The sequence below is a fragment of the Pomacea canaliculata genome, linkage group LG13 (genome assembly GCF_003073045.1).
Source record: "Pomacea canaliculata isolate SZHN2017 linkage group LG13, ASM307304v1, whole genome shotgun sequence".
Lineage (NCBI taxonomy): Eukaryota > Metazoa > Mollusca > Gastropoda > Architaenioglossa > Ampullariidae > Pomacea > Pomacea canaliculata.
In genome coordinates this window covers 9,229,424-9,256,659 of record NC_037602.1, presented here as the reverse complement: position 1 = coordinate 9,256,659, position 27,236 = coordinate 9,229,424, and the positions used below count along the sequence as shown (strand labels likewise).

The window sequence follows — 27,236 nt, the reverse complement described above, 5'->3', positions numbered from 1 at the left end:
TTTTTTAATGCGTGCATCGCTGTTTCATTAAACAGTTGCGGACCATTAGAAAATGTAGTGTTCTGGCGGAAAAACAGACAAACAAACCAACAAACTGCTCTGCTCCTGCATCACAGACCACCAAGACAACAAAAGCACCACCCAACCAAAAAGAAAAATAAAGATAAAATAATTAGGTGAAATAAAATAAAACCCCAAACCGGCTACAAAGTCAAGTTCTTATGGTGATAACACGTGATGGTCCGGATGTAGAATAGTGGGAGTACGTAGTTAGCTCCGGTGGACCACTTCATGGGGTGATACCAGCCAGGCTGTAAGAAGAGCGACTGAGGAAGGAAGCCGTGGAAGACAAGAGGTATTTACGACAGAACCACGACTCAAGAGTGTGGTGGGGTGGATTCCAGGTTTTTGGGTGTTTGCGAGAGAACCCGCCTCCTCCCGGGTTTGGAGGATTTGTGAAGAAAGCCTGTGAGCTTCAGGCGTTGAAGGAGTTAGAACACGGTAAAAAGACATGGAATGAGATTTGCTTTAAGGATTTACTCGCTGTTGTTGTCCTGTTTTCATTCGTCCTAGTCTGCTGTTTTCCTGTGGTGCCTTCTGAATATTCACAGAGGACACAACTGTGCATCTTACAGGAAACTCTATCAGTAATTAACTGATATACACAGCTGGATCGTGCGGAAACATCTTGTTGATGATGTGGACGCCCACGACGACCAGAAGGTTTGGTTTGTAATGTATGTATGGAGACAGGGTAGTGACTCCCACCCTCGCTAAATAATACGAGTGGCTATGGACACCAGTCCCTACTTTCTCCTCTTGGTTCTCTGCCTATCGTGAGTATTACAACGAGGGAAGTCTGAGACCTGCCTATGACCTTTGACCTGCTGTTCAGGAGGTATTGTCGAAGACAACATCTACGATCGGTGTGTTAAACACTTCGACAGTTTCCGCTCCCACCGACGTGTTTCGTCACCTGTTGAGCCACTCGCCTCTTCACCGGTTTACTCCAAGTGCCCATCTTCTTCGCCAACATGTTTACCATTGCATCCACATCCGTGCGGAGTGTCACCCCAGGTCAAGTACCACCTAAAATTGCCCAATCATTCAAGGGTTATTTCCGTTTAAAGTTTTCTTGGCACCCACCTACGTTCACTTCAGAAGTGGAATAAGCGAGGGCAGAATAGAATCACGAAACATCTCGTGTAAGTCTCGTGACTTCCACAACTTCAGCCCCCATCCTACACACCCCTTCCCGTGTCCAGCTGTCTGTGGAGAGAATAGTACAAGAGCAGTGCAGCCGCCACACACATCCTTCACACACTCACATTCTCTTTCACATCTTCAATAAAGTCGACTGGCATAAATTTTCATACCTGACTCTCCTTTATTGGCAGAAAAATAAAACTCTTACACATTAAGTCATATTTATCTCAGCATATATAAATTTCTTGGTATTATGACCCATTTCTTTGCATGGTTGGGCCTTAAAATAAAAAATATCGTATTTCTCTGTAATTCTCTTTCTTCTCTACGTAATGTATTAATAGACTTCCGACTGACGCAAAGTACACGAAATGGTAAATCATATTAAAATAGAAAACACTACACTATGGCTGTGCAAACACACAATGAAGAATCAACTCTTTGAACAGATCTATGTTATGTATTATGTATATATAGCACATCGTTATATGGCATTTATTATGTGTACAAGGCTATGGTGACACCTTGATAACTTATATGGTGGGCTGCTTTCTTTTTTTTCTTCTTTTTTGCTGGCACGCTGTTCCGAAACACATCCACTCGCTGGTACTCCGGGTACAGGTATTTTGGGCTGCAATACGGGTGGAGGGCGTCTACCTACCGCGGCGGGGGTAGGTTGGGGTGGGGAGGATAATAATGTGTCTAAAGGTGGTTTAACGAAGTGCAGACAGCTTAGCGCGGGGGTTGAAAAACTAAGAACGGGGCCCTTGTCGCGACTTAGGACAACATCGTCCGTCCGTCCATCCGTCCGTCCGCATTCAACGGCCAGCTGATGAAATATTCTCGCGATGTGTCAGTCCAGATCCACCAAAACCCTTGCCCTCTCTATAAAGCTACATCAAGTGATTCGTGAGTTTCATACCATTTCCGTGGTTTGGTTAAAATATTTGGTCTTGTCGGTGAAACTAAACAGGCGGCGGTGGGTGAGCTGCGGGGAGAAATAAGGTTTGTAAGGCTCATTCAAAGAAAGGAATGAATGGGGAGACGAACTGTCAAACAAACCTTGATGACTATTCTCTCCAAAACTAAACCGACCGCAAGTCTCTCGGGTATTACAGGTGTCACCACACCACGAGTAGAACAGGAACAGAGTTGTGTTCACTGCACGTGAAGAACATACAACAAGCCAGGTCTCCATCTCTAGTCTGGTTTCTGGCAATTGTTGCCCGGGCAACGAAGGTGTCAGAACTCAAAAAAACCGCCCGAAATCTGGACTGTTAGGGGGAAAAAACAACTATTGTAACCAAAACGAAAAATGAACCATAACTAAACAAGGTTGGCAAGAAGAGGAAAATGTGGAACTAAGATGACACATATATCCAGTAAAATCATCTCTGAGCTTCCATTTGGGTCTAGATGATTATTTTTTTCATACATAAAATAAAAATCGCTCCCACCATCATATTTCATATTTTGATCTCCATCTCATCGTTATATTATTAAACACACACATATTACAGCTTCAATATACAAAATGATAATATAACGTCTTTGTCACAAAAGTATTAATAATAATTAAAATTTTCTTCCTTTGCTTTAAGTTAAATTTCATGAAAGGTGTGAAAACACGGATAAACTTAGAGAATCACACGGTAATAATATTCCCAAAGTTATCAGATATTTCAAATAATTGACAACGTTTCGGTTCCAACGAATTTGCATACTTATGACATATAGTTATTCAATGTCAACACACAGCAGCAACAGCAAATATATAATTAATTAATCAGTCAATTATTATGGAAAGAAACAGTAGGTCCAAAGCTCCCAGCTGCAATGAGGACATACACTGTTTTTACAAAACCATATAAATTACTTGATTGGCTCAACAAGACCAACACGTGCACATAGAATATACACTGGTACAGTTATGTAAAATAATAAAATAACTCTCTTAAGTAATAGTAATATAATACTTTCGGATAAACACATGTACATATCCTCACTTTTGCACTTTACACAAAATAGTCATTAATAATAATAATATATTGTGTATTATTACTGTGTATATATATATACTTATTGATGCTTGTGAACAGTTACTGACAAGAATATAAAGAGAAGGGGGGACAAGTCTGGAGGCTGTCGTATCCGCTGTTGCTATGACAACGTGAGCACGCGAGGTTGGCGGCGCCGTTAGCTCGCACACCTGGCGGTTTGTTGTGACTACGCGCGCACCCACAGGTGCAGGTGAAGAGGAAGTCAGATTTGTCTAAGCAGGGTGGGAAGGGGGAGTTACATCCCCCTCCAACGACGGGTAGCGAGAGGTTCAACAACAAGGACAAGACAACAGCTTTATGTCGTAAAGACTGAAGAGGAAACACAAAGATGAACGAGATATTAAACGCATGCAACCAGCATCGAGAACAGAAACATGGCTAACAGCAGCACATCGCAAACATTGGAAAGAAGAGGTTAGGGTCCATGTCAGGTTGGGGGGAGGAGGAGGAGAGTGGGGAATCAACTTTGTGAGTTAAGGGCTAAAGCAGTTGGGCCACTTGGTGCAATTGGCGGTTACCTGTAATGCTACCAGCAACATCTGGCACTAATACGAGGGTACGACAAAGTAGGTTCTCGGCAAAAGGTCAAAGTGCATCGTGGTTGTTTGTAGTATCATTTGTAAGACATTTGCCAAGTGATTCTTACAGGCCAAGCCGGCGAAAGTGGGTAAAAGGAATATGGGGTCTGTCTTCTGTTATTTACAAGGTCAACATACCCCGGGTATTCAGCGTGTCCATCATCAGGTGTCACTAACTACAATCCAGAAAAATAGCGGAGAGCCATCATCAACTCTCGCTCACAAGCGCACGAAGGCGGCTCTTCACCGGTCAGTCTCACATAAGCACCGAGGCGGCAGATGGAAGCAGAGGGTTCGGGAAGATGGGTTGTCGGGTAGAAATGGGGGAAAGGGGTACAGACCATGCGTACGGCAGCGCGAGTCCCATCAGGAAAAAAGCCATTTTCATTGACACAAAAGTTCAAGCTCGCATCGCATTCGGTTTACATCGGAGTATTGGTGGCACTGGTCTACACTATACATCGTCGTCTACACTACAATGTTTTGGTGGTAGATATCGGGTCTGAGGATATCGCCGATCAGGGATGGTTGTTCTTTGACAATTTTCCGGTGATGGTCAAGTCGGGGTGGAACTGTACGACTGTATGGAAAATGTGTTCAATATCTGCAGCTGTAGGCTCCAACCATAAACGAGGTATTTGCCGTTTTTCTTCAAATGATATGGATGATTTCATCAACAAAATAAAGGCTGCCTCGCGAAACAACAATATATTTTTTTTTTGTCGTGTGATTACCTACTCCGTTCATGTACGCAGACCTTTGAACACTGTTTCCGCGGGGGGTTGGGAGGGAACTAAAGGAGACCTAACCCAACCGGTCCACAAAGACTGGTTAAGAAATACGTGTTTCTGAGAGAAGTATTGCAGCCCTCGACATTCACCTACTTCTGACTGCACTCTAAGCACCTTTGGTGTCACGTGCGCTGGGAGTACTCTGTAGCAGAGCTCCAAAAGAGCATGTGCTCTAATTATTTCCACTCCCAGACTTGGAGGAACACGTGCAATGTCATTACAACGGCCACTTGTAGGTGTCCTCGCCATGGCCTCGACGAGTACGCAAGAGCGAGCACGCGCGCGCGCGCACACACACTGGCAGCCCACGATCGAACAGAATAAATACGCAAGCGAGTGAAGTAGGTCAGTGGATCAGTAGCTCTAACCATGATGCTCCACATTATGCTAAATTCTAAGATTTAAGAACAGAGGAAGATGGAGGTTGGAGAGACTCGCAATCGCAGTCATGATTAGACTTGTCGCGTTGTCTTCACGAGGGTCAGAGGTCGAGGAGGAAAGCGTGCATCGGGCTTTGAAAGAAAAAAAAATGAAAGCGGAATGAAGATGTGGAAGAACAAAAGGGGTTGAAACCCCTTCCCTCCCGCGAGAAAGTGGGCCGCCTTTCCACTAAGTCAACCTTACCGCCGTCTTGCCGCTGGATAGTGTCGCGCGGCGGACTGTGCGGCAGGTCAGTGTAGTCGACTGCACGTGACACACGTTACTTCCACGTATTCACACAAGAGTGTGTATTCACACACAGTCATCAACCACACCACCACCACCATCACCACCTGCAAACCACTGGGCGCCACAACTACAACTCACCGACCACAAGCCAGAATCTCATGGAAGAAATATTTGAGAAAAGAACAGAACAAGATGGTCAATGATGAAGACAGAACAGCATTGTGCGTCTTGCATGTAACTGATGTTTCTTATTCCTTAACTTAGGAGACAGGTGGCGCCCCTAAGAAAATGGGAGCAAACACGGGGTGGGGACAAGGGAAAGAATGCGTTTGTAACAAATTAAATATCATGGGTCTTCCTCTAATCTCTCTTGCGAGTCAAAGCATAAAATACATTCACATTTAAAAAAAAAACTTTGAGCATCTGACCTGTTGGAAGGGTGAGGAAAAGAGGTCACATGACATACACAGGTAGACGTATAGATATATTATATATAGATATATATGTATTGCTTTGTCTCTTCTGAGAACTGGTTAAGGTCCCCTACAGCTGTACCAGTGCTGAACGCCGTAACCAAGCACGGATCCTCCTACGTCACAGTCTCGTTAGCGTGACGTTAACATGCGAGATAAATAGTCACGGCGCACGTGACAAGACACAAAATAAACAAATTTACCGTCAACACGGAATTGAACGATTGCAAAACATCTAATTTCTGAAACAGCGACGAACAACTAAATATACTCTTCGAAATGGAGCAAAGGGGAGAAAATCAGAACCCGTGTCTTTGTAAAAGGGCGGCTATCTACAAATTTCATCTGCCGGCATGTTCAGCGAAATCAGTTCTTTGATGGCAAAAAGGGGGGGAGGGGTGGGAGGATGGGTGGAAGCTATACATGCAACGGATTTCGTTCCTGAAAACATAGAACTGTCGTTCGTGTGCAAGCAACTGCACGTGACATCAAAGCGCGGCCATTATTTTTTTTTCGGGGTTGAGGGGAGTATATGTGGAACGAAAACATTTTTTATAGAAGGAACAGGGAATATACATAACCAATTTTTAACAAAAAAAGAGGGGTAACGTCGGAGATACTGTCGCCATCGAGTACATAAAAATTCCTTATATATTAAAAAAAGATTTTAAAAAACCTGTGGGTAGTGAACACTTGTTGGAAAATTCTCTTCCTGCGAAGGTGTGGCCAATCTTGCGATCTCCTAGCCTTCCTTCGTCTTCCTCAAAAATATCTGGATTTCATCAATCCTTATCCACAGATGCAGGCAAGGGGACTAGAGGAACAAAAGTGAGGTTAACACAAAACATAATAGCAGAGAGTAGAAAGTACAATATCGACATGTAAAAATAAATAAAAAGTCCACAAGCTTCAGCAATACGTCCTTTCTGTTGCATCCTGCATTCCAGAAACACACACGGGTGGCCAAAGGCGAATGTCACACGCAGGACAGAAGCCAGTCGTACAGGCATCAGGGTGCACAAGGACCCCAGACTCCTTCCCACCACGAGTTTATGTGTGAAAAAAAAAAAAAAAAAAAAACCTACATCGAGATCTGTGTGAACAAATGTACGCTGTTGCTAGCAAAACACCATCAACATCCCTTCCCCGAGAAAATAATTAATGGAAAAAAATCAACATTCGATAAATGATTGTTTTCTCTTTTGTTTTCCTTTTTCTTAACTCTCTCGAAATCATTTTGAAGTATGGTGGGTCTGAATGATGTCTATATTGGGTAAATTCACTGGCCGTTATGACAAAAGTAGAGAACTTTTTTGTGTGTCTGTCGCTGCCTCGTCGCCACCCAATACGAATAGAATTTTCGAATTTTTTTTTTTTGTTTGCTTGATTGGCACTGTCAGGACGATTACCCCCCAACCGAAGATACAGGCTCAGAAATTGGCAGCATCAGACGAAGGTAGGAGGTCAAGAGGTCACTCTTAACAGCTTGTTGCAACAGGTTCCAGCTGGCCCTACTTTTTTTTTGAATGACTAGCGAATAGGAGAGTCTCTCTCTGCCTGAAAATTTCCACAAGCAGAAGAAGCTCCCTTACCTAGCGAGATTGACTAGCTTGTTCTCTGATGGCCTCGCGACTCCTTACTGAGCCGGATGCGGATGGCCTGGCTGAATGGCTCGTCGCACGCGGGGCACACGCGCTTCTCCGGCGGCATCTCCAGCAGCTTGCTGGCGCACTCCATGCAGAAGAGGTTGTGGCCGCACGGCACCAGCGCCGCCACTGTGGGCCTCTCGCGACAAACCACACAGCGCCGCAGCTCCACCTTGCCGTCATCCGCAGCACTCATGCAGCAAGGGGCAGTTGGGGTTGCGACAGAACTGGAGCTTGAGCTTGAACTGGAACTGCTGTGGCTGCTGCTGTTGCTGCTGCTGTTCCTCTCGCAGGCGGGAAGCAGGTCGAGGTTCTCGCTAAGGCTGAGGCCAACCAGGTCGACTGGCGGCGGAGAGGCGCTGAGCTCCTGGCTGGAGTGGCTCATCGGGGTAAGGGCCGAGCCGGGATTAGAGGAGTAGGAGAAACCGACAGGCTGCTCAGGGCCGCCGTTAGACTCGCGGTGGCCAGAGGGAGGCTTCGCATTCTCCTTGACGCATGCGCGGCATGTTCCAGTAAGGAGGTCGGATCGTCTCCTGACGAAGAAAAGCCGCTGGAGGACACCGATGGTGGGGAAGTGGACCCGTTCAGGGGCGGGGTGCCAGCGCCGTGGTGAATGCCGTTGATGGCACCGCCGTTGATGAAGTCGCTCAGCAAAGGGGCGGTGGGGGGCGAGTAACGGGCGGTGGCAGGTGCCGAGGTCAAGTCGCTTTCGAGGCCAATGCCGCCTGCAAAACTGCTGGAGCGGCGATGCAGAAAACTGCTGCTACTGGCGATGACGTCATCGCAAGAGGAGGAGAAGTTGCTTTTGCTGCAGAAGAGGGAGCTCAGGGATGTGCTGCAGACGGGGCCCGACCGCGAGGAGAAAATGATGAGGGACGGCCGTTGAACCAAGAATTTGGGGCGAGCCCAGAAGAGGTTCGATGCCGGCCAGGCAGCTGGAGCTGGCGTCTTCCCCGCCGCCCGCCTCGAACCCGTTGGTCACGTGGCCATGGCCGTTCTGCTGCAGGTACCCGTTCACCATGGGGTAGGGCTCGTGCGGCGGGAATACAAAGGCCGGGGTGGCGTCCTGCGGGGCGGTACCCGACAAGCGCCCTATCAGCTCTCCTCCGTTGACGACGCCGCCTCCAGCGTAGTGGCCATATTGCCCGCTGCCGCTAGCTGCTGTAGCTCCTCCACCATCGTGTCGACCGCCGCCGTACATGTAGTCGCTGCTGCTGTTGCCGAAGCCAAGCGCGTCGCCGCCTCCCACGCCGTTGAGGGAGCCGCTGACATCATTGAAGATGGCGTCATGACCGTTGCTGTCGAAGTCGTCAGACATGGAACTGCCTGGTAGGCGGCGACCGTCCAAGCCGAAAGCCGCAGCTCCGTAACGGTCGTTGTGGTGCTGGAAGAGGTGCTCACTCTGGTTTCGGAAGGGGTTGCTGCTCGTCTGAGAATGTAGCAGCCCGCCATTTTGTAGGATGCCGTTACCGCGGATCACGCCCCCGGCGGCAGGAGCATGACCCAAGTGGTGCTGGGAGGCCGAGGCAGTCGGTGACGCCCTGGAGGAAGAGTGCTGCTGCTGCTGCTGTGGTGATGGTGGTGCTGCTGCAAGGGTGTGGGCGGCTGATAGTCAGGTATGTTGGTGGTGTCCACCAGCCCACCCGTTCGGTTGGCGATGTGCGCCTCGATCTCGCGCTTTGCCGCCTGCACGTTCTCGGGCGTGCCCGTCACCTCGAAAATGGGTTCCTTGTCGCGCGAGGGCGTGACGATGTAGGTGTGTGTCTGTTGCTGGATGCGCTTGATGGTCGCCCCCTTGGGTCCCACCACCAGCCCCACCACGCGGTATGGCACAGCCACCCTGATGGTGATCTGGCCAGGGCCCAGGGCCGGGCTGGAGGGGCCCACACTGCCATTACTGCCGAAGCTGGAGGTGCTGGAGCCGCGGCGCGAGGCCCGGATCTGCGTGAAGTGCGCCGCGGCGTTGTCGATTTCTTGCTTGGCGGCGCCAACGTCCTCGCGCCGACCCGTGACCACGAAGACTGGTTCCTCCCCTCTGACGGGGGTCTTGATGTATGTGTTTGTTTTGGCTCGCAGGGCCTTGATTTTGCAGCCTGTAATACACACAAGGGAAGCTTACACTATAGTCTCGTGCACACTACAAATACTTTTCAATATGAACAAGAACAAAAATTATCGCTCTAGGTAACCGAGCTTACGACTTCAAGACACAAATATCTTTATTATTTATTATTAGTTAAAAACAAAATTACTAATAAAGAACAAAAACTAATTTGCTGGAAGACATTAAATGCTACAATTTATGTGATTGAGGAATGAATGAAACTTGCCAAAACTTTTAAGAACACACTTGTGGTTACGAAAATATATCGGATATAGAGGGTCACCAGGGTTCGTGGAAAAGACTGAATGAAGAAAGAAAAACAGACTAGCATCAAAGAAAGAGCTACACAGCTTAGTCACCCAGCCAGAGAGGTTGCGTCTGCACCACACCCACTCACTCTCGGCACGAGAAGCTGGGCTCCATGGAAGCGAGAAATATGATGAAGGAAAGCATCGGAGATGTAAAACACGAGGTTAAAGGTCAAAGTGGGCGGCAATACCTCTCTAGAGTGTCATCTGTATTACTGCTCTCTTGAATGACCGATATGCAAATTTCATGTTTAAGGAATAGGAATAACGATGCTTCTAACATATCCATCCTAAAGGTCGTTTATAGTGTATATATCTAAAGAAAAATCGCATCAGTCGCTCATAATTCTGTCGATCATCTTTTTAATCTTTCACGAGTACACAGAGTGTTCCTATCGCTAGCTTCATTTCCGGTCTTGCTTCAACACGTGAGACTTTTTCTCTTTTTTGAAATTCAGAAATGGGCCACCTGATTCACCCCACACTTAATCCCAGCCCTCGGCGCTTAGTGGCGCCAGCTGGTGAGGGAAGCCGGCAGCAGCGCCAAATGTAATGTGAGCGGAGCTCACTTCGCTTTCGCCCGAGGGCGAACGTTCAACTGCGCCGATTACCTGCCCCAGTTCAGCCTCCGATTGATTTTTCATTCTCTGCCTGACAACTCCTGAGAGGATGCACGGTGACAAAGGTCACGAGTCGTCTTCTTACGCTCGGTTCCGACAAAATGTTAATTACTGATACTTCATCCGCGTGCGGTAGAGAACACGTGTCGCGCGGTGTACGAGACCATGAAGTCCCTTGGTTACTAGTCACAAATTAACGGACGCACTCTTTAAAGACAAAACGGTTCCTCCGCAGGATGCAAAGTGGCCCTGGCTGTGTGCTCAGTTATTACCAGGGTAGTATACGATTTTAGCCGAGTGCTAGGCGCGACTGTACACCCGACCCCTGCAGGATTCATGACGCAAAAGGGCAAAGGGTCACTTTATATTTATCCTCCAATGTATTAAGTCACTTTAATAAAACATCCCTTACTACGTGGTCCTGTTATGCAACAGTTAGTATCTGAAACCAATACAATGAGAATCGGCTGTCTAGGGTTCACATCTCGCCTCGGGCACGCTGTTTTTTTTTTCCTCTTGATTGAACGCCCACCCACCCGTCTGAAGCGACCGGTTCTCACGAAAGGTTAAGACCCTGATGACTATTACTGTCATTTATGGTTAGCAGCCTCATTATTATCCATTATTTGCTATTATATTGCTACAGCATCTTTGATCTACGGTATGTGAACCCTTGCTACCCATCCTCCTGCTCATCCAGTGTGTGTCTTTAATATATCTGCTCTACCCTATTATACTGTTGCCTTTTTAAGTTTTATATGTCAGGGTAAGCGTGCTCTTGATCATAATGTTCCCTGTCGAACCTACTGGTCTACCACATAAACTGTATGGCCTGTCATAGATCACGTGACCTCTTACTAAAGTGTGCTAAAGTACACTATGCGGGTCACACGACTCTCCCTCATTCCCTGGGTCGGACTGTACGGCCAGTTAACCACAGACATCTCAAGGTATTTTCAGGAGGAGTCGCGGCTCAGCAGTCTGTAAACCAGTCTGCAATCCTTTCCCCCCTCAGGCCCTCAGCCGCACCTCCCTGCCTCTCGGCTGCTTCCCCTAACGTTTTCTAGGCCACGAAGTAGACATCAGGAGTCAGACCATCATACCCACCTGTTTCACTCAAACCACTTCACCTGTCAGGATGAGGTTTTGCCAAGAACCCCACTCGTCAGCCGATTCGTATGTCTGGTGTCTGTGGTGTTGGTCAGTAAGTACACGACTGTAACAATGGGTCTGGCATTGCCCCACCGTGTGGTATGTTCAGAATGCTAGACGGTGCACGCGAGCAGAAGTTTCCAGAAGGTCATGAAATATTCACCAGGACCACCAGGCTAATGGTGGCGAACCGACAAAGTGATGCCGTGCCACAAAGCTACACCTTCAACATCAAACTTCTCCCCACAACCACCACCCACTGTCACTGGCAGCAGAACGAGGCTTTGTCAGGAAAGTTCCACGACGGAGGAAGTTGGTAGATAAGAGTGTGGCGGCGGTGATGACGATGATATTGAGGAATGTGGAGACAAGAGATCATCAGTAAAAAAACTTTCTAAACAGAACACACTCTGTCTAATGTTTGGCAAGGTTTTGCATGAAGCTCTTAAAAATATTGTCGCTGGGGCGGTGTTAATTAAACACTTAAACACTCGTCAACAACGGTAAGATCCGACAGGGGAAGTTAGAGGCGAGTATCAGCTTGGGTAGTCATTATCTTTCACCACCTACCCACCCCGTTCTGTGTCCCTGGTAACAAGAAGCTGGTAAAAAATTCTCGGCATCTGTCAAGTCTCGATCGCCAAATCTCACTTCTAAATGTTTGTATGCACAGAGAAGCCTGGGAGATGGATGAGGCCATGAGGTGGCGGCTGGACAAGGTAGGCGAGAAACTAGCTTTCCAGTCTCCCTGTTCATGGGGTAAACATCCTTTTGCTGGGGTAAACTCATGTCACACTGTTGTAAGTCAGAATTTTTTTTTCTCTTTCCACAGACAGCTTGGAAAATAGGATACTTGTAGCTATTCAAATAAAACTTCCTCGTGTTGCATGTCCTACATCCCCCATCTACACACACACAATCACTTATTCACCCCCCTAACCCCTGCTCTCCCTTCCGTGTGTCTGCGAACAAAGTGCTTTGTTAGTAACTGAGTGGGTCATTTTGTTTTCGCTGAATGCCAGGATAATCAACAATCTCAAGTGCGAAAAAATACTACAGGAAATACCAAACTCAGATCCGTTGTCCACTCTTTCGGTTTCCTAGCAATCAGTTTCACTGCTGATGACACCGCCTGCAACAAAGGGCCGACCACTCTAGTAACGGACATGAGCATCGGGTCCTACTCCTCTTCCTCAACCCTCACTCCATGAAATAACTCAATGATGCATGAGTTGGAGTTTACTTCTCAAAACATCTGTTGTACTGTCATCCTCCTCTGTCTGTTCCTCCTTTCAATCTCAGCTACACCTCATGTCTGTCAACGACAATTCGATGATAGCTGACGGCATCCACAACCTATCGTCGCTGGCCATACTATGAACCACCCTGACTTTCGCTGGCCATGCGACATCTTCCCTGGCTCACATCCCCCACAGTGAACCCTCCCCGCTAACCTGGTTTGCTGACAGAATGGCTTGAGTGGATCTTGCAGGAGGAAGACCATCGCGTACATTAAAAACTTTGTTAGTATCACGCTTTTCCCTCCTCCCTCTCTCCAAGGTACCTGATCTCCCATCCATCCACCCAACCACCCAGACAGCACAGCTCCATGGTGCTGAGCGAAGGGCAAGCGCTTTGTTTTGGCTATAACCTCTTGTCATGCACAGATCGATAATGAGATGACGACGACGGCTTGTTGTCATGGCAACCGACACCCTCGAAAAACGCTTGCGCGCCCCAAATCGGGTCGGTGCTTTTGGGGTTTTTTTCAGAGTAGGTGTAACCGTCGGCAAAAGACCTTGCTGCTGCCACCTGTAAGCAACCACCGGCAGGTGCTGGACCTACCCCCTCCCTTCTACACCTTCTCTCTCTCTCACACACACACAACTGTAACCTACAGCCAATGGTTTACAACTAGAACCACACGCTGGCTGAGACACTAAACTACCTCCTAGCATCGTACTCTTCGGCAGGCTTAAGGCCAGCAGCTTAATCCGCCACCCACCGCCGCCACCAAACTAATAAAATTCCCTCGACAAACGCAAGTCTCCTCACACGGCAGTCACGTGACATCAGAAGCTGCTGGAAGGCCGTGTACCATCCAACACAGAGCTCACGGGTGCACGCGGCAATTAGGCCAAAGGTTGTCTTATGCTGCACAGGGCAAAGCATGGGAGGGAAGGTGAATGGAGGGGGGAGGGGAGCGAACCGGAAGGCAGCAGGCGATGGAATCTTTCTAATCAAGTCGACGAGCGCAGGTGCTCCACAGGTGAGACTTCTCTTAGCGGAGAACAACCGGCTCAGGTAAGTGCACACTGCTCACACCCAGCCACAGACATGTCGACAATAGGGAGGGGGCTGGGGTGGGGAACAGCAGACTCGCTGTGGCGACATAGAAAGCCACTGCCGAGAGAAAGATGATCCTGGGAATACACCTGCGGAAACTCCTTGTATTGTAGTAACCAGCGCGATCACTCATGTATCAGACAGCCCCTACACCTCCCAGGCTAGACAGGTAAGATTTACACCGTGCGGAGAACACACAAGATGGTGTAGACTGCATTTACTTTGTGGTGTGTCTGATGATCCCGCACTGTTGTCTGTCCCTTAATGTAGTGACTAGCCTTTCTCTGAGAACCACAAAGTGGAAAAGGAGTGAGATCACCTCCTCCTGCTGTCAATGAAAGAACCTTTTTACTCGTCCATGCTGAAGAGACACAACTTATGAATGGGAGATGCAGGTGTGCTGTGGGTGGGTGTGTTGTTGGAGAGAGGGGGTGGATATGGAGGTCAAGCTATAAGTAAGCGACAGAAGTTAGGGTCACACGCTTTGCCCTCGTCGAATGATCTTGATTCCACCTCTGAACCCTCCACGCGTCGTTTTCAACTCCTTCTACCCTATAGTGGAAGTGGTTTTCACCTACCCATCCTGTGCAGATTAGATTTCTCGTATCTGCCCCCACAATACACCTCTTCCTTCCTTAACTGTTTAGCTTCCTTAGCGCGTGCGCGTGAAGCTTGTCGCCACCACGCCGGTGCATTGGTGCGTGTCAACACACGGTCAGATGATGTACTTGGTGCGGATGCTGTAGTTGCAAAGTCCAATGAGCGCCTGGCACACAACACCAGTCACACGTGGTGGTTTGGTTATTTTTCACCTACCACCACACCACTCCCATGCCTCAACACTACACCTACAACGCGCATGGCCGCCTCCTAGTCACGCGCGTGCACGTGCAAAGTGCCGTAGCCCACGTGTGCAGGTGCATGCGAGTCTGCCAGGTTAACAGCATTTCTGCCCGTGTTTCCAGTTAGACCTACTTCCCAACAGCAGGTAAAAGTTGTAACTGCCGTCAAAGGAAATGATTGATGAACAATAACAACACCTTCTAGCATTTATCCTCTTTTTGTTACTGCCACGTAGGTTATAGAAACTCCTTGTACCTCCAGGCGACTTAGCAAAATGAGGAAACAGGTCATCTCCATGGTGGTAAAAGCAGATACAGGCTGTGTGTTGGGTGGGGGGATAACTCCATATAGTGTGTGAAGTATTTGCCATCCAACCACCTGTTGACTAACCCTGACTCATATAAACCTCCATGCACGCTCGGCGAGGCACCGACACGCGTGTGGTGAAACTATGATCTTATGTTGACACACCTGCTTGCATACTGTGTCTGTGTGTCAAGCTGTTTGTTAGTTGGCGACTTTAAGAGTAGTCTGTCACCCTCAAAGCCGCGGCACAGAGACAAACAGTTGCAACCAGTGCCACACAGCAATGGCGAGATGCTACAGGAATGTAGATGTACAGGAAACAACCTAAATCACAGTTGTTAACCTTTGCCTTGACATAAAGAGTAACCGCTGCTTCCAAAGCCCTGGACTCTCGAGATCATTGACTGCATTTGCATGAGAGACCCTACCATCAAACCGTTAACATATACCTCATATTCCTCCAAACAGAATACACCCCTATTCTGCCCTTTTTCTGAATCCTAATCAAGAAATTCTACATCACCCAAGTGCTACCCACTCACCCACTCCACAAAACTCTGTCCACCCTACCCACTTCGTCCTGAGTCGTGCTGGAGCATGAGGTACACGTATTAGGCATGCTCAGGACATCTTTACAAGCACTAAGTAGAAAACTCGCACCACGGTGGTGCCATTCACATAAACCGAGTACAGACGGGTGGAAGTCGCTACATACAGGTGAGGTCAGTGTAACAGTGTTGACCCAACTGAACCTGGCAGGTGCACCACAATCGTGGGCTTACTTCCTTCCGCCAGTGGAATGCGACAAAAAACATTCACTTAAAAAATAACCTTTAATGAAAACGGGGTGGGAAGACACAAGGACCACATAATGGAAAAGGATGTGAAGAATGCAGAAAACAAGGATTTAACATCCACGGGATTTAATCCGAGTTATACACTTTGTACGAAGACGATATAAATACATTCTGTACCTTTCTGCGCCTTCAATACAACAATATATATTATCACGCGGATGCATTGTTTTGCAATTATATTTTTTTTTTAATTTTTTTTTTTACTTTTTATCAGTACAGATTGCTAGTTTTCTAGGAGCAGACGACTGGAAAAGCACGTGCGTCACACGGTTTTTTAGTATTCAGAGATTTGAAGAGGTGAGGTGAATCGTCCTGGTTTCATCTCAAGTTTCTCGTGTCCTTGCAATTTAATGTCTAAATCATTAATAAATAATATAAAGCAGTCTTTACAGTGTGGTGCATGTACCACCCGCTAAGGGTACGTAGCTCAATGTACGTAGCCTACTTTGTCCTATGTCGCCCCCCCCGCCGACTGTTTTGCCGCCCATACCCGTCCTATCTACACACATTCTTACCGCCACCACTACCCACCGGAAGTGTACCCCTCCCCATCTCCACCTCCCTGGCGATACTCCACTGACTGCGGAATGGAATGCAGGTACACAGCTGATGGCATTCTTTCCCCCATTCCATCCCCCCGCCATCTCTAGCATCCTCTGTAGGGGCGGGAAGTGTTCGCGGGGCTCGTCATGTGCAGATGATAACCTCTCTACCGCCGGCAGGTCAGGTTTGTGTGTGTGTGTGCGCGCGTGCACGCGCGGAATGCCATCCAGGCTAAAACACCATGGAGGTTCCGATGATTGACGATCGATTATGAAAACTGTCGTTTGTCGCTCTCTTCATATAAAGATGTGTGCTAGAGAGGACAGACTTGACGAGGGCGAAGTGTGGAGGAGGGGAAGAAAAACCTGTTTTCGTGAAACGCCAAGCGCGCACAAAGCAGGAATGCAAACAAATGTGGTTTGAGGAAAGTGGTAAAAGTGGACAACGGGTAGGGTAAGGTTAGAAATGTTTTGCACAGCTGATTGTCAAGTCTGAGAACACTCGTTTTGACTTAGCAAAACTCTTACTGTCCATGTTCCTAAATGTTCCTACATTATATCAAAGCGACTTCTTGGGTCAGCAAGTTATTGTCTTCTCTCACTCACAGCATTTCCGCTTAGTGAGCAAGTCTGTCGGCAACACCTGTTCCATGGTTTCCCATCTCATCTACACAAATTCCCGGCGGTTCGGAGTGGAGCTGGTTTTCGTCAACAACGACAGACACCTGAAACTCGCCCGCCTGTTCTGTAGGTGCAGGGCCAGGTGTGGGGGGAAAGTGAGACGAGGGGTGCGGGTGATGAAGGACCGCCTCTTTCATTCACGACCCTCACACAGTTTCCTCCTGCAAGCCATCACACGCGTGTAGCGTCCCTCCCAACTACCTCCACCATTAAACTCTCGCTCCCACGGTCACACCTTCAGAAAAATGTCACGCGCCGGGGTCACAGACCTTTCGTTCTCGTGTGTATGGGAGGGCCGCGAGACTCGTTCTTTCCACGACCGAGGGCCAGAGGGCGACCGGTGGACAAAGCCAGCATTCAAAGAGCGACAACCACAACAATGTACAGAACACAATCTAGTCGTTGCAGAAACCAGACATTCTTTCCAGACCGAAGTTTCCAAAGCTGATTGAATGTCGCGCCAGCACGCACACCTACAAGCATACGCACGTGCTCTGGCATCAAGGCACGCACAGACATGCGCATCCAGGCGGTAGTTGTACGATGCTAACACGTGGGAGGGCTACAAAGTTGTGACATCACCCAGGCAGCTCCACGTTCACTCGACCAAACAGTTGTGATGTCACGCGGAATAATAAGTGGAAAGCTCGTTATAAGTGTGTGCCATTGCTAAAGTCTCACACACCCTACAGTGGCCTACACCTAACCGTGCAAAACTAAAAGCTGTTAGCCTTTTTCAAGGCTCGTCGTTTCCTCCCCGCAGGACATTTTGTAGGTTGATGGCCGACAGCAGCTCATGCGTTTCCCGGTCGACATCGATTCGCAGTCGCGATAGAAAACCGGTTTCTGAAATCAATGTATTGTTACAAAATACTAATATATTCTAACCCTGTCTTTCTGTGTGCCATGTGATCACCTACTTAGTTACATAGCCAAGTCCTTATTTTCCCTTTAGCAGTCAGACTTTCTTTTTTTATTCTCTCCGAGCGCTGGCGAGTGCAACTTGTCCCGCTGACCTGCCTCCTTAAACGCGGCCGTGCGGTCAGCCTCATCAACGGGTCAGTAGTTCTAGTAATACAATCAGCCTCTAGCTGCAGGCCAGAGTGGCCGAAGGTTCATTAAGAACTGGCTCTCATCTCCTCCCCCTCCTTAATCGACAAGACACTTCAAGCTCGCGCCATCAAGTGTTTCTGGTCAGTGAAGGATCATGGGAGACTTTTTCCCTCAGTCAACGAGAGACCATACTTGACGCTAATGTCGCCAACTCGCGGTGAGAGACAGACAAAACTTCATGCTCACATCAACAAGTTCTGGTGGGAGAGAAAAAAGACAGGCTGATTGGTTGATTGAGTTTCAAATGTCAACAACAATTTCCAGCTTGAGCGAGAAAGGGTTTGGACTCTGGAGAAGGCAAAAGCCCTCTACATCAAAGAAACTAGCTTTTTCTGAAGAGAACAACCCAGCTTCCTGATAAAGGGCGCCACAAGGCACTGTCGTCTCCCGCGTCGTCAGTCCCTGTCAGCTCTCGACTCATCAGAGGCACATCGACACCCTCATCGACCGTTAATGCCACACTGCCTGCTCTTATAAGACATTTTTAAAACGATGTTAACATTTACCTGCGAGTAGCAAGATGGCTGAGTCTGAAGTCAACAAGGAAGTACCACCGCCGCAGCTCTCCACCCACCCTAACCCACCATCCCCCTGTGTCGCTAATTAATTAGCCAACTGACCTTTTGTGCTGCTGCGTCCTGTGTGGAATCGAAAACGAAACATTGCAGCAAACAATGCACAAGTCGTGTAGTCACGTGAAACACAATTACGATGAATGTATTGTTGTTTATCTCTGGCTGCGCGAGGCGCACTATGTGCAGGGTAAGGGGTAGGATGTTGAAGGGAGAAGCAGCAATGGTAAAAAAAAAAAAAAAATTATAGCGACTGAGATGCTTTTGCTGTTAGTCACTATCAGGGTCAGAGGACAGACGAAACTCCTGTGTACATGACACAAATGTTATTAGTAAAAAAAAAAAAGAGAGAGAGAGACTGCCATGCCGACAGCAATGGGCAGGTTTCGTGGTTGGCACCTAAACAATAATTTACCATCTGCTAGGGAAAAAAAAGATGTCTGTGGATGCATGCCACAATGTGCCAAAGACTGTGTGCTGTGTTGCAGGCGAACTACGCGTACCGAGGCGGGCGAGGGTCACAGGCACGCGCTAGTCACACCACACTCGCGTAATGAAGTGCTTGCGCTCAACGGACGTAACCCACTTCCAACAGCAACCGACCAAACAACGACCTGCGTGCGTGACCAGCCTACAGAAAACCGAGAATCCTTATCCTCCACCACCACTTCCCATCATTCAGCTTCACGTTAATTTTCCTCTTCCTGACATTTATAATATCAACAACTCATTCACATCAAAGCAGCATATCCTTCCGACATCACAAGGTAATGAAACCAAAAGATTCGACATTCTTCCCGTGATGCTGCAATTGTACAGAGACGTTGGGGTGTATACAAGGGGGGCACTCTAGTAATTGTTAAGTACTTTGTACACGGGGGTTGGGGAGAATCAGGATGGGGTGCGTCGATCGAGCGCAGCGTGACTGCAGCCTGTGTCTTTGCAGCATGTTACTCGCAACACGCGCATGACACAGGGGCGGGGTCAAGCATGCTTTTCAGCTTCCTGTCGGCCAGTGCTAGCGTTGCCCTTAGCAACAACTGTGGGGCACGACTGCTTGTCACGACTAGCAGAAAATACATGCAAATACAATAAGGCTGGCATGACTGTCTGCTCCCCTCCCCCTACTACCACACCAACCGCTCCCTTCCCATCAACCTCCCTTTGCCACCATCACCATCACCAACATACCCCACTGCATGCCAGGCGTCGTTCTACTGCCAGCACCATCACACACTCACAGAGCTGGGCGGTGGAGGGTAGTGCTGCTTCTGCAAGTTATGGCAACGAGTGCCAGGCAGCCCCAGTGTGTGTGTGTGAGACATGTTTAGTGTTCTCGCTTGGCGTGCGTGCAGTGCTTGTTTCCGTCTGTCAATGATGCTCTCAGCGGGGTGGCCCTAGTGACGTAAAGTGTGCCAGTCGGTCACGGCTACCCTCCCGTGACGACCACCGATGGCAAGAGGGCGCTGCTGCCACGTTTGTCCTCATGGACCACTCCCCTTAGCTCCCTCGGCTAGCTCAGACACGCTCGGACCGTGTGAGCGCCCTCGCTCCTGAAACTGGACGCTGTCGTCACTATGCACTGATTATACATCATTAGTGGGGACCAGATGACGGTGAGAAAATGTAAGAAATATCTCAGTCAGAAAGAAGTATAAACATCACTGGATTCCCAAACCATTCTAGTAAAAACCAAAGCTATACAAAGGCAAATATAAAAAGAGAACTCGCTAAAATCGGTCACGACAAGCAAAATATATTGCTGTGTCTAGTGTGTTAAAGGTCTGGGTGTCAAAAACAGCTTTGTCATGATCGATGCCAGCGGCAGCTGAACAAGGTCAGCTACACAACATCAGCAACATATGGGGAGGGGGGATCAGCCTGTGGCAGTACCACAGGGAGACTGGGTGCCACGTCACTTCTCTACAGCATTCTGGGCCCAGCAGCACAACGCAGTCCTAATTTTACCTTTAGGCCTAAATCTCTAAGTTAAATAATTAGTTTTATTATGGAAACAAGACATGACATAACTGTATAACTTTTGAGAATTGTTTTAAATTATATACTTTCGTTGCCGTCAACATAATTTTCCCCGTGAGCTTGTGGAATGGGCAGAGTAGCGAATTCTGCGACAACAAAAACTAGCTTCTAAATATCCATCTCAAGAACTGTTAAGTTTCAAAAACACGTTGTGTCACGAGCCCCTGGTCGTCACGCGGCTGTCGATAGTAGAAGATTCTCAGGTATACTACAGTGCTTCCCTTTTACAGGAGCACGTGACTGGGCTTCGATATTATCAGAGCTGTTATTCAGTTCATCCTTGTTTTCCTCCCATCTTCCCTGGTCTTACACCCAAGGGTGGTCGATTGTTAAATGCGCAATGTCACCACCGGATTTGTTTGTCGCGGGTTCGGATCCCGGTTCCAACAAATCGCTTTTGATGCGACACCTTTTTTTACTTAGCTGACCGTCGGATATTCTCTCGTGATAACTTGAATTTTCTTACCCTGTGTCTGAATGTGTGTGCTCGACTGCTTTTTGTGGTAAGAAACCAATGTACATCATTATTGGCAGCACTCAACGTTGACGTAGAAATATTGATCCACTCCATTGTTTTTCGTTCTTGTCATCAATCTCATCCATCCGGTCGTTTACGGCTAAAATCTTCTCAACAAAGAACGGAAACCTCTCGTCCCACCAAACCCTGCAAAAAGTGTGGAAGACCCTCAACTTCTCATCTGTAAGCTCCTCTGACGATAACCTGGCGCCTAGGCGTATGAACACAACTCACACTGTCATCGGTTGTCTGGTATTGATTCGGGGGGTCACAGTCAGACGACAGCACAGCAGCAGCTTGCTCGCCCTTGACCGCCACACGTTTGGCGCCTGAAGTCGCTGCACCAGTCGCTCGTAAACAAGCGTGAAAAACGACTAAATGCAGAAACAATGGCACTGCGCAACTTCCGCTATTGACGTCACAGGTCATTGCTCCCCGAAACGACATCGACACACCTGATGGCTACCTGCAAGGCCGTTCTCGAACCAGCTTGGTCAATCGTTTATCCGGGTGGCTTGGAATGGAAATAGAATGAGGACCTGAATGAGGCCAACAATTACAACCAGAAGTAAGAAGTGGTCGACCCCAGTCGATGGTAGCTATGCTCGGGATAAACCGACATGAAAAATCACCCGGATGTCAGAGCAGATAGTTGTGAACTGAAGAAAGAAAAGACAAACGGACAATAGGGAGATCCAAATACAGAACCAGGACAATGTCAGAGGAACAGCCTGCCTACTTACTGCACGAAAAGAGGCCTGGTGCCAGACATGGATGGCACACAGCCCCAACACTGGAGCCCAGGCTCAAGGCGTACTCGCCTCAGATGGGGTCAAGGACACCACCAGCCACAGGCTCCGCGCGCCACAGACCCGACAGGTCAAAGGTCGGACAATGCCCCGGTCAGTACAGGGTGTGGTGGGAATTCCGCTCCACCACACCTTGGTTATTTCTGGTGTTGGTTCTTGTGAAATGTGATTGCATGTTTCTGGTCGTGTTACATAGCATTGGCTCAACACACAATGAAGGTTTGAACTATGGAAGGCTATAATGATATACATGGTAAAAGGTCGACATTTGTAACGGCCGACAGGTACTACTGCTAGCGATGGAGTATTGCTGTATCGCAGTACCACAGGATTCTTTGCTTGGCAGTAGGAAGCAGGCACCAACTGTCGATTATTTTCGCGAGGGAAGAACGGTCGTTTTGGTGTAACGAGGAACATGTGGATGAAGGGCTTGCTCAAAGCGCCAAGCGATGTAGAAAATGTGTGGTATGGGGACTACTACCGACCGCTGGCTGCTCATTCCTACATCAGCGGCACACAGCAACGGCTGCCGTCTGCCTTATCGCTCCAGATGACGGCGTAAACTCGGGCTGATGGGTGCCACTCGCCCCCCGGGTAGGGCAGGAAATTTGATTAATAACCTCAGCCACAAGCTCTCGTAGACATCGCACGGTTACGTGCTCGTGCCGACTCCCAGCCTCAGCGGTTAAAAATGTGTGATAGAGAGAAGAGAGCAGACAATGAAAGACTGGCAGGGAAAGGTGACAGGCACGTGGATTCCATCCAACAACAGTATTTTAAGCAACCTGGGTGTCGATTCGTGAAGAAAAGCACCTCAGTAGCCTGGTACAGCTTTGAGACTTGTTTAATCAAGCGTGACTGCTGCTTGCCGGTGGGTGTACATCTGCCTGGCACCCTTTCTCACGCTGACAACCACACACCGATACTACAAACAGCAGTTGCTTTCCACTAATGAGAGAGAAGCCTCTCTCCGCCAAGCCTGACTTCATGCCACGAACCAATGTAATTTTTTTTTTCTCAGGCGGCATTATGGAGCAGTGCACAGTAATCCTTTGTATCCAGGGAGTGAGGTCGCAATGAAAGGTGAATTATAATTATAACTCATCACAAGAAGCCAGTTACCAAAGGTCGAGGGTGTGGCGGGAGCTTGAAAACATGTTGGTCAGCACGCGCACCAAGGAAGACAGGTTGCCAAACTTCCAAACTTGCCCATGCGCACAACACATGCTGTGTCTTGTACGCACGTGCTTTGCGCCCTCGCATTCTCGTAGTCATAACAACCCTACAGTCTTCACACTGTAAAGCATAAATAAAATTGCACCGAGAATACACCTTGCTCGCGATTTGACAGTTGTAGGATGAAAGATTATCGCACGAGAAGCCTGCCACCCACAAGCTTCACCTGTCAAATCCACCTACATGCGAGGACACTGATCAAAAAAGCAAGAAACCAAAGACTGGAAATATCCAATACTTATGAGGTTGTAAAAATATTATTTACGTACAGTCGGTTCGCCTAGGTTAAGCTTTCCGCATGAGTACACCCACGGACCACCAATCACGAGCGTGTCCTCACTCAGTCTCTCCACCCTCCAGACGCGCGCTCACACCAGCGTTGCCTACTGTCGCTGCCCTGTCGCGTATCGATCACTGCACGAGGTCAGGGCACTCTGACCTCCGCTGTCACCACCCTCCTCTCTGATCCGCTTACCCCCGTCAAGCTCAGCAGCTCCCGCAAAACCGCAACCGTGGAATGGACAATACTCCTCCACGAGCTCTGCAGCTTACCTGTTCCTACCTGCTCACTGCTCGAGGCAGGCGATCCGTTCACTGACCCTCCGGCAGAATGGCCGATTTGGCTTACAGGTAGCACAGGCGCTGGCCACGTGGACAGCAAGAGTATATGTACCTCTCCCCGTTCCCCTTTGGTCGTTTGGGGAGTAAAAACTACAATTCATCAGCAGCTTTGTAATTGGATGGTTGGGTACTCTTTTCCTCGCTACCTTACTTTCCCAAACCCTCTATGAGAGTCGGGTACAGGCACACATTCTCACATAATTGTTAGACTGTGAGAAAGTTAATTGCGGCAAGTGAATATCGAACCAGTGACCAATCAGATCTTCTTCACAAAGCGTTGGTAATATTATTATTGTGTGTTAAATAAAGTATTTAATGTGACTGGCAAAACATTATCAGACATATTGCAGTCATAACTAGTTTATGTATATGTAAGGATCTGTCGATGAAAGCAGACTGTGATACATGCGGATGTGCTATCAGCTTCCGCTGGACTATTTGTTCCTCGCAGCAACTCAATTGTCAACCTCTATCGACGACACGGCAAATAAATTAATGGACTACAGTCGACAAGACAGTTTATGTGACGGTATCAACAAAGCACTACATAACACCATCTGCATCCTTCCTTCCCTGCCCACACCGACCTTTCCCTCGCCGCTACCGGGGAATCTGCAAAACAAAAGGCGACTATCCTCCAGTGGGAGGGCAAAAGGTCGAGCATGGACACCAGTATCAGTGCGGTAGGTGAACAGCCACTCCTTCGGACAGGTCAGCTAATTTATGGGAATCCACCTCAACCTATCCTTTTTCCCCCAACCCCGTGTACAGGTACTGACTCAATGGCTCCCCCGAAATGATGAGGAAAATATTTGCGGAAAAAACCGAACTATACATTTTATGTGCTCACCTCTAATTAATTTTTTTCTACCTTGCAATCGAAAAAAAAAGCCATTACACTATATTCTAGTAGTGACACTCGCGCAATGAACGAGCGCAAAGGAAACAAATAATAAAGGTTCGAGCAATAAATGTCTGAATGTTTCTACACGCAGTTACAGGTGAGCTCGAGCTGCCCGTGTGCTCTCTATGCCTCTCTTGTCATCATCTCGCAGACCACACGCACCTGCTGGCGGAAAGCTGTTGTCACTTTTGTCGCCAAAACCCTTCCACCGCCAGACGGCGCAGCTGAGTGGTCGGGCAGGTCACGTGACACCCCTCAGTCGTTGCATTGTATCTTTGCAAACGACACTCCTCGTGCCCTCTAGGAACGATGCTAGCCTGGCTCCTCCTACCTGTTGTTGACAAACAATGCAAACGCCGCTGTTTCCTTCAAGAATGTCAGTTGTTTTCACAATTTAACATTTAGCCTCCGAGGGCTGTCGGCAACGTCAGTTCTTTGTAAAAAGGTGGGGAACCTCCCATTCTAAAGGTGCGGGTAAACCGACCGTCACAGTAAGGGGTTGCATCTCACCCACTTTACCCTCCTCGCTCATACCTCGCTGTGACGAGGCTGCACCTGCCTCTAACCTTCCGTATCCAGCGTCTTCCAAAAGAAGAATTAAAAAAAAAGCGCGCGCTGGCACCCAAATGACTTGAGCACTGATGTCGAAAGCGCCCTCGCTAGACAGGTCGCCGGGTTTCCAACGAGCGATTCCGGTCGCTACCTTGACCCCTGCAGCAGGTCATGACTCACAGACCTGTGTGCGCATAATCACTTTTTTCATCCCGCTGCCCTTAAACCGCTTTTCTCCCGTCACACACGCTGAGTTCACGCCACAGCTGTGGATTATTACAGAGTTAGTCGTACAGCTGAGAGAAAGTCGATTGATAATAATCATCTCACACGCAAAGTGCAAGACACGCGCATGTGCACGCGCACACAATGATACAGTGTCGGCAGTCACGTGGGAGGGGAAGAAGCGACGAAGTATCTGGAAGTGACACACCGCCGTGACTATTAATTATCTCCTATTGAACTCAGCAAGAGGCGGCTGTCCCTGTCCCATCCTCTCCTCCCTCACCTGCTGGTCAGGTTTTGTACAGCGGCCTCGCCTCTATGCTGGAAATTCCAGACGGTCAGGTTACAGGGCTCCCCTCCGGCTTTCCTCAGATGAGCAGGGGTTTGTAGCCACTCAGTGGTTACACTTTGGTTACACTTCGTCTAACTTACAGCTATAAAGGTTTAGTATGTTCAGATACACGTTTAATTAGAGAACAGCTGGTCTGGTATGATCACGTGACAAAGCTGGACGAAAGGGAGGCTATGCATCAACTGTCCACGAGATTTGATGAGGGCACTTGTTATACTCAGCTGTCCGGCAGAGCTCATTTCCTCTGTGTGAGTGTTGGCAGGGGTGAAAGGGGAGTAAGGTCAGCTGGTGTCGTGATGTACGAGCGAGGGAAATGGCCGGCGAATGTACACAATCCCGCGAGTGCTTTAGGGAGGGTCCTGAGTGAGTGAAAGAACAGATGGGGGGGGGGAGGTTTTTGGCGGGAAAGTCTTCCACCACAACATAGTTTCGCATTAATACGGGAGAGGGAAGAAAACCACGGATGGTGGGCCCTGCGAACTACTGTCACACACAGCGAGTGGCCCAAGATGGGATCTGAACCTACAAGCCCCTAACTACAGTGGTGTCTAGCCCAAACATGTATAATTCAGCCTGCAGTGCGAAAAGGGCAGATGAGACCCCCTGCGGTATTACATACACCACACACACAAGTAAAAAACATGACACCCCCCTACACAGTCTGGGCATCCGCTACCACAAAAGGGAATTTGCCCCGCACAGGAAGTCTCCACTTTTCCCCTCCCGCTACCTTGAACTGTCCCCCGCCATGATGTCCCGGGCGGTGGTGGGAACAAAGCCTTTTGTCTCGCTCGCCCCGCTCGACCCTCCCACAAAGCGGACGGGTGAGCAAAAGATAGGGTCCGGAGGGAGTGGTTGGTCACACAGCCACACAAGGTACCCCGAATACGCACCCGATTTTAACTGCAACAAAGGCTGATGTACACGGCTTTTCCATCTAGCTACAAGTCAGCAAACAACTAAAGTGAAAGTAAATTCATCCAATCGTTTGATACCTCGTGATACCCTCTTGACCCTCTGTCCTGGTCACTACAATGTCCCTCCTATAGACACGCGTACGAACACACACGCATCACGCATTTGGTGCCGATACCTCATACATATCTGTTCAAC

General features: G+C 48.5%; 1 protein-coding gene across 1 annotated transcript in view; it reads right to left on the bottom strand.

Annotated features, from left to right (window-relative positions):
• Nucleotides 1-1,363: 1,363 nt before the first annotated feature.
• Nucleotides 1,364-27,236, bottom strand: part of LOC112554396 (RNA-binding protein MEX3B-like) — a 31,858-nt gene continuing 5,985 nt past the window's right edge. Inside the window, exons 2-4 of the mRNA XM_025222156.1 lie at nt 8,903-9,516; nt 8,277-8,852; nt 1,364-8,186 (exon numbers count right to left, since the gene is read on the bottom strand). Of these exons, the coding sequence (XP_025077941.1) occupies nt 7,383-8,186; nt 8,277-8,852; nt 8,903-9,516 (1,994 nt within the window). The 3' untranslated portion in view covers nt 1,364-7,382. The remainder of the gene's footprint in view (nt 8,187-8,276; nt 8,853-8,902; nt 9,517-27,236) is intronic.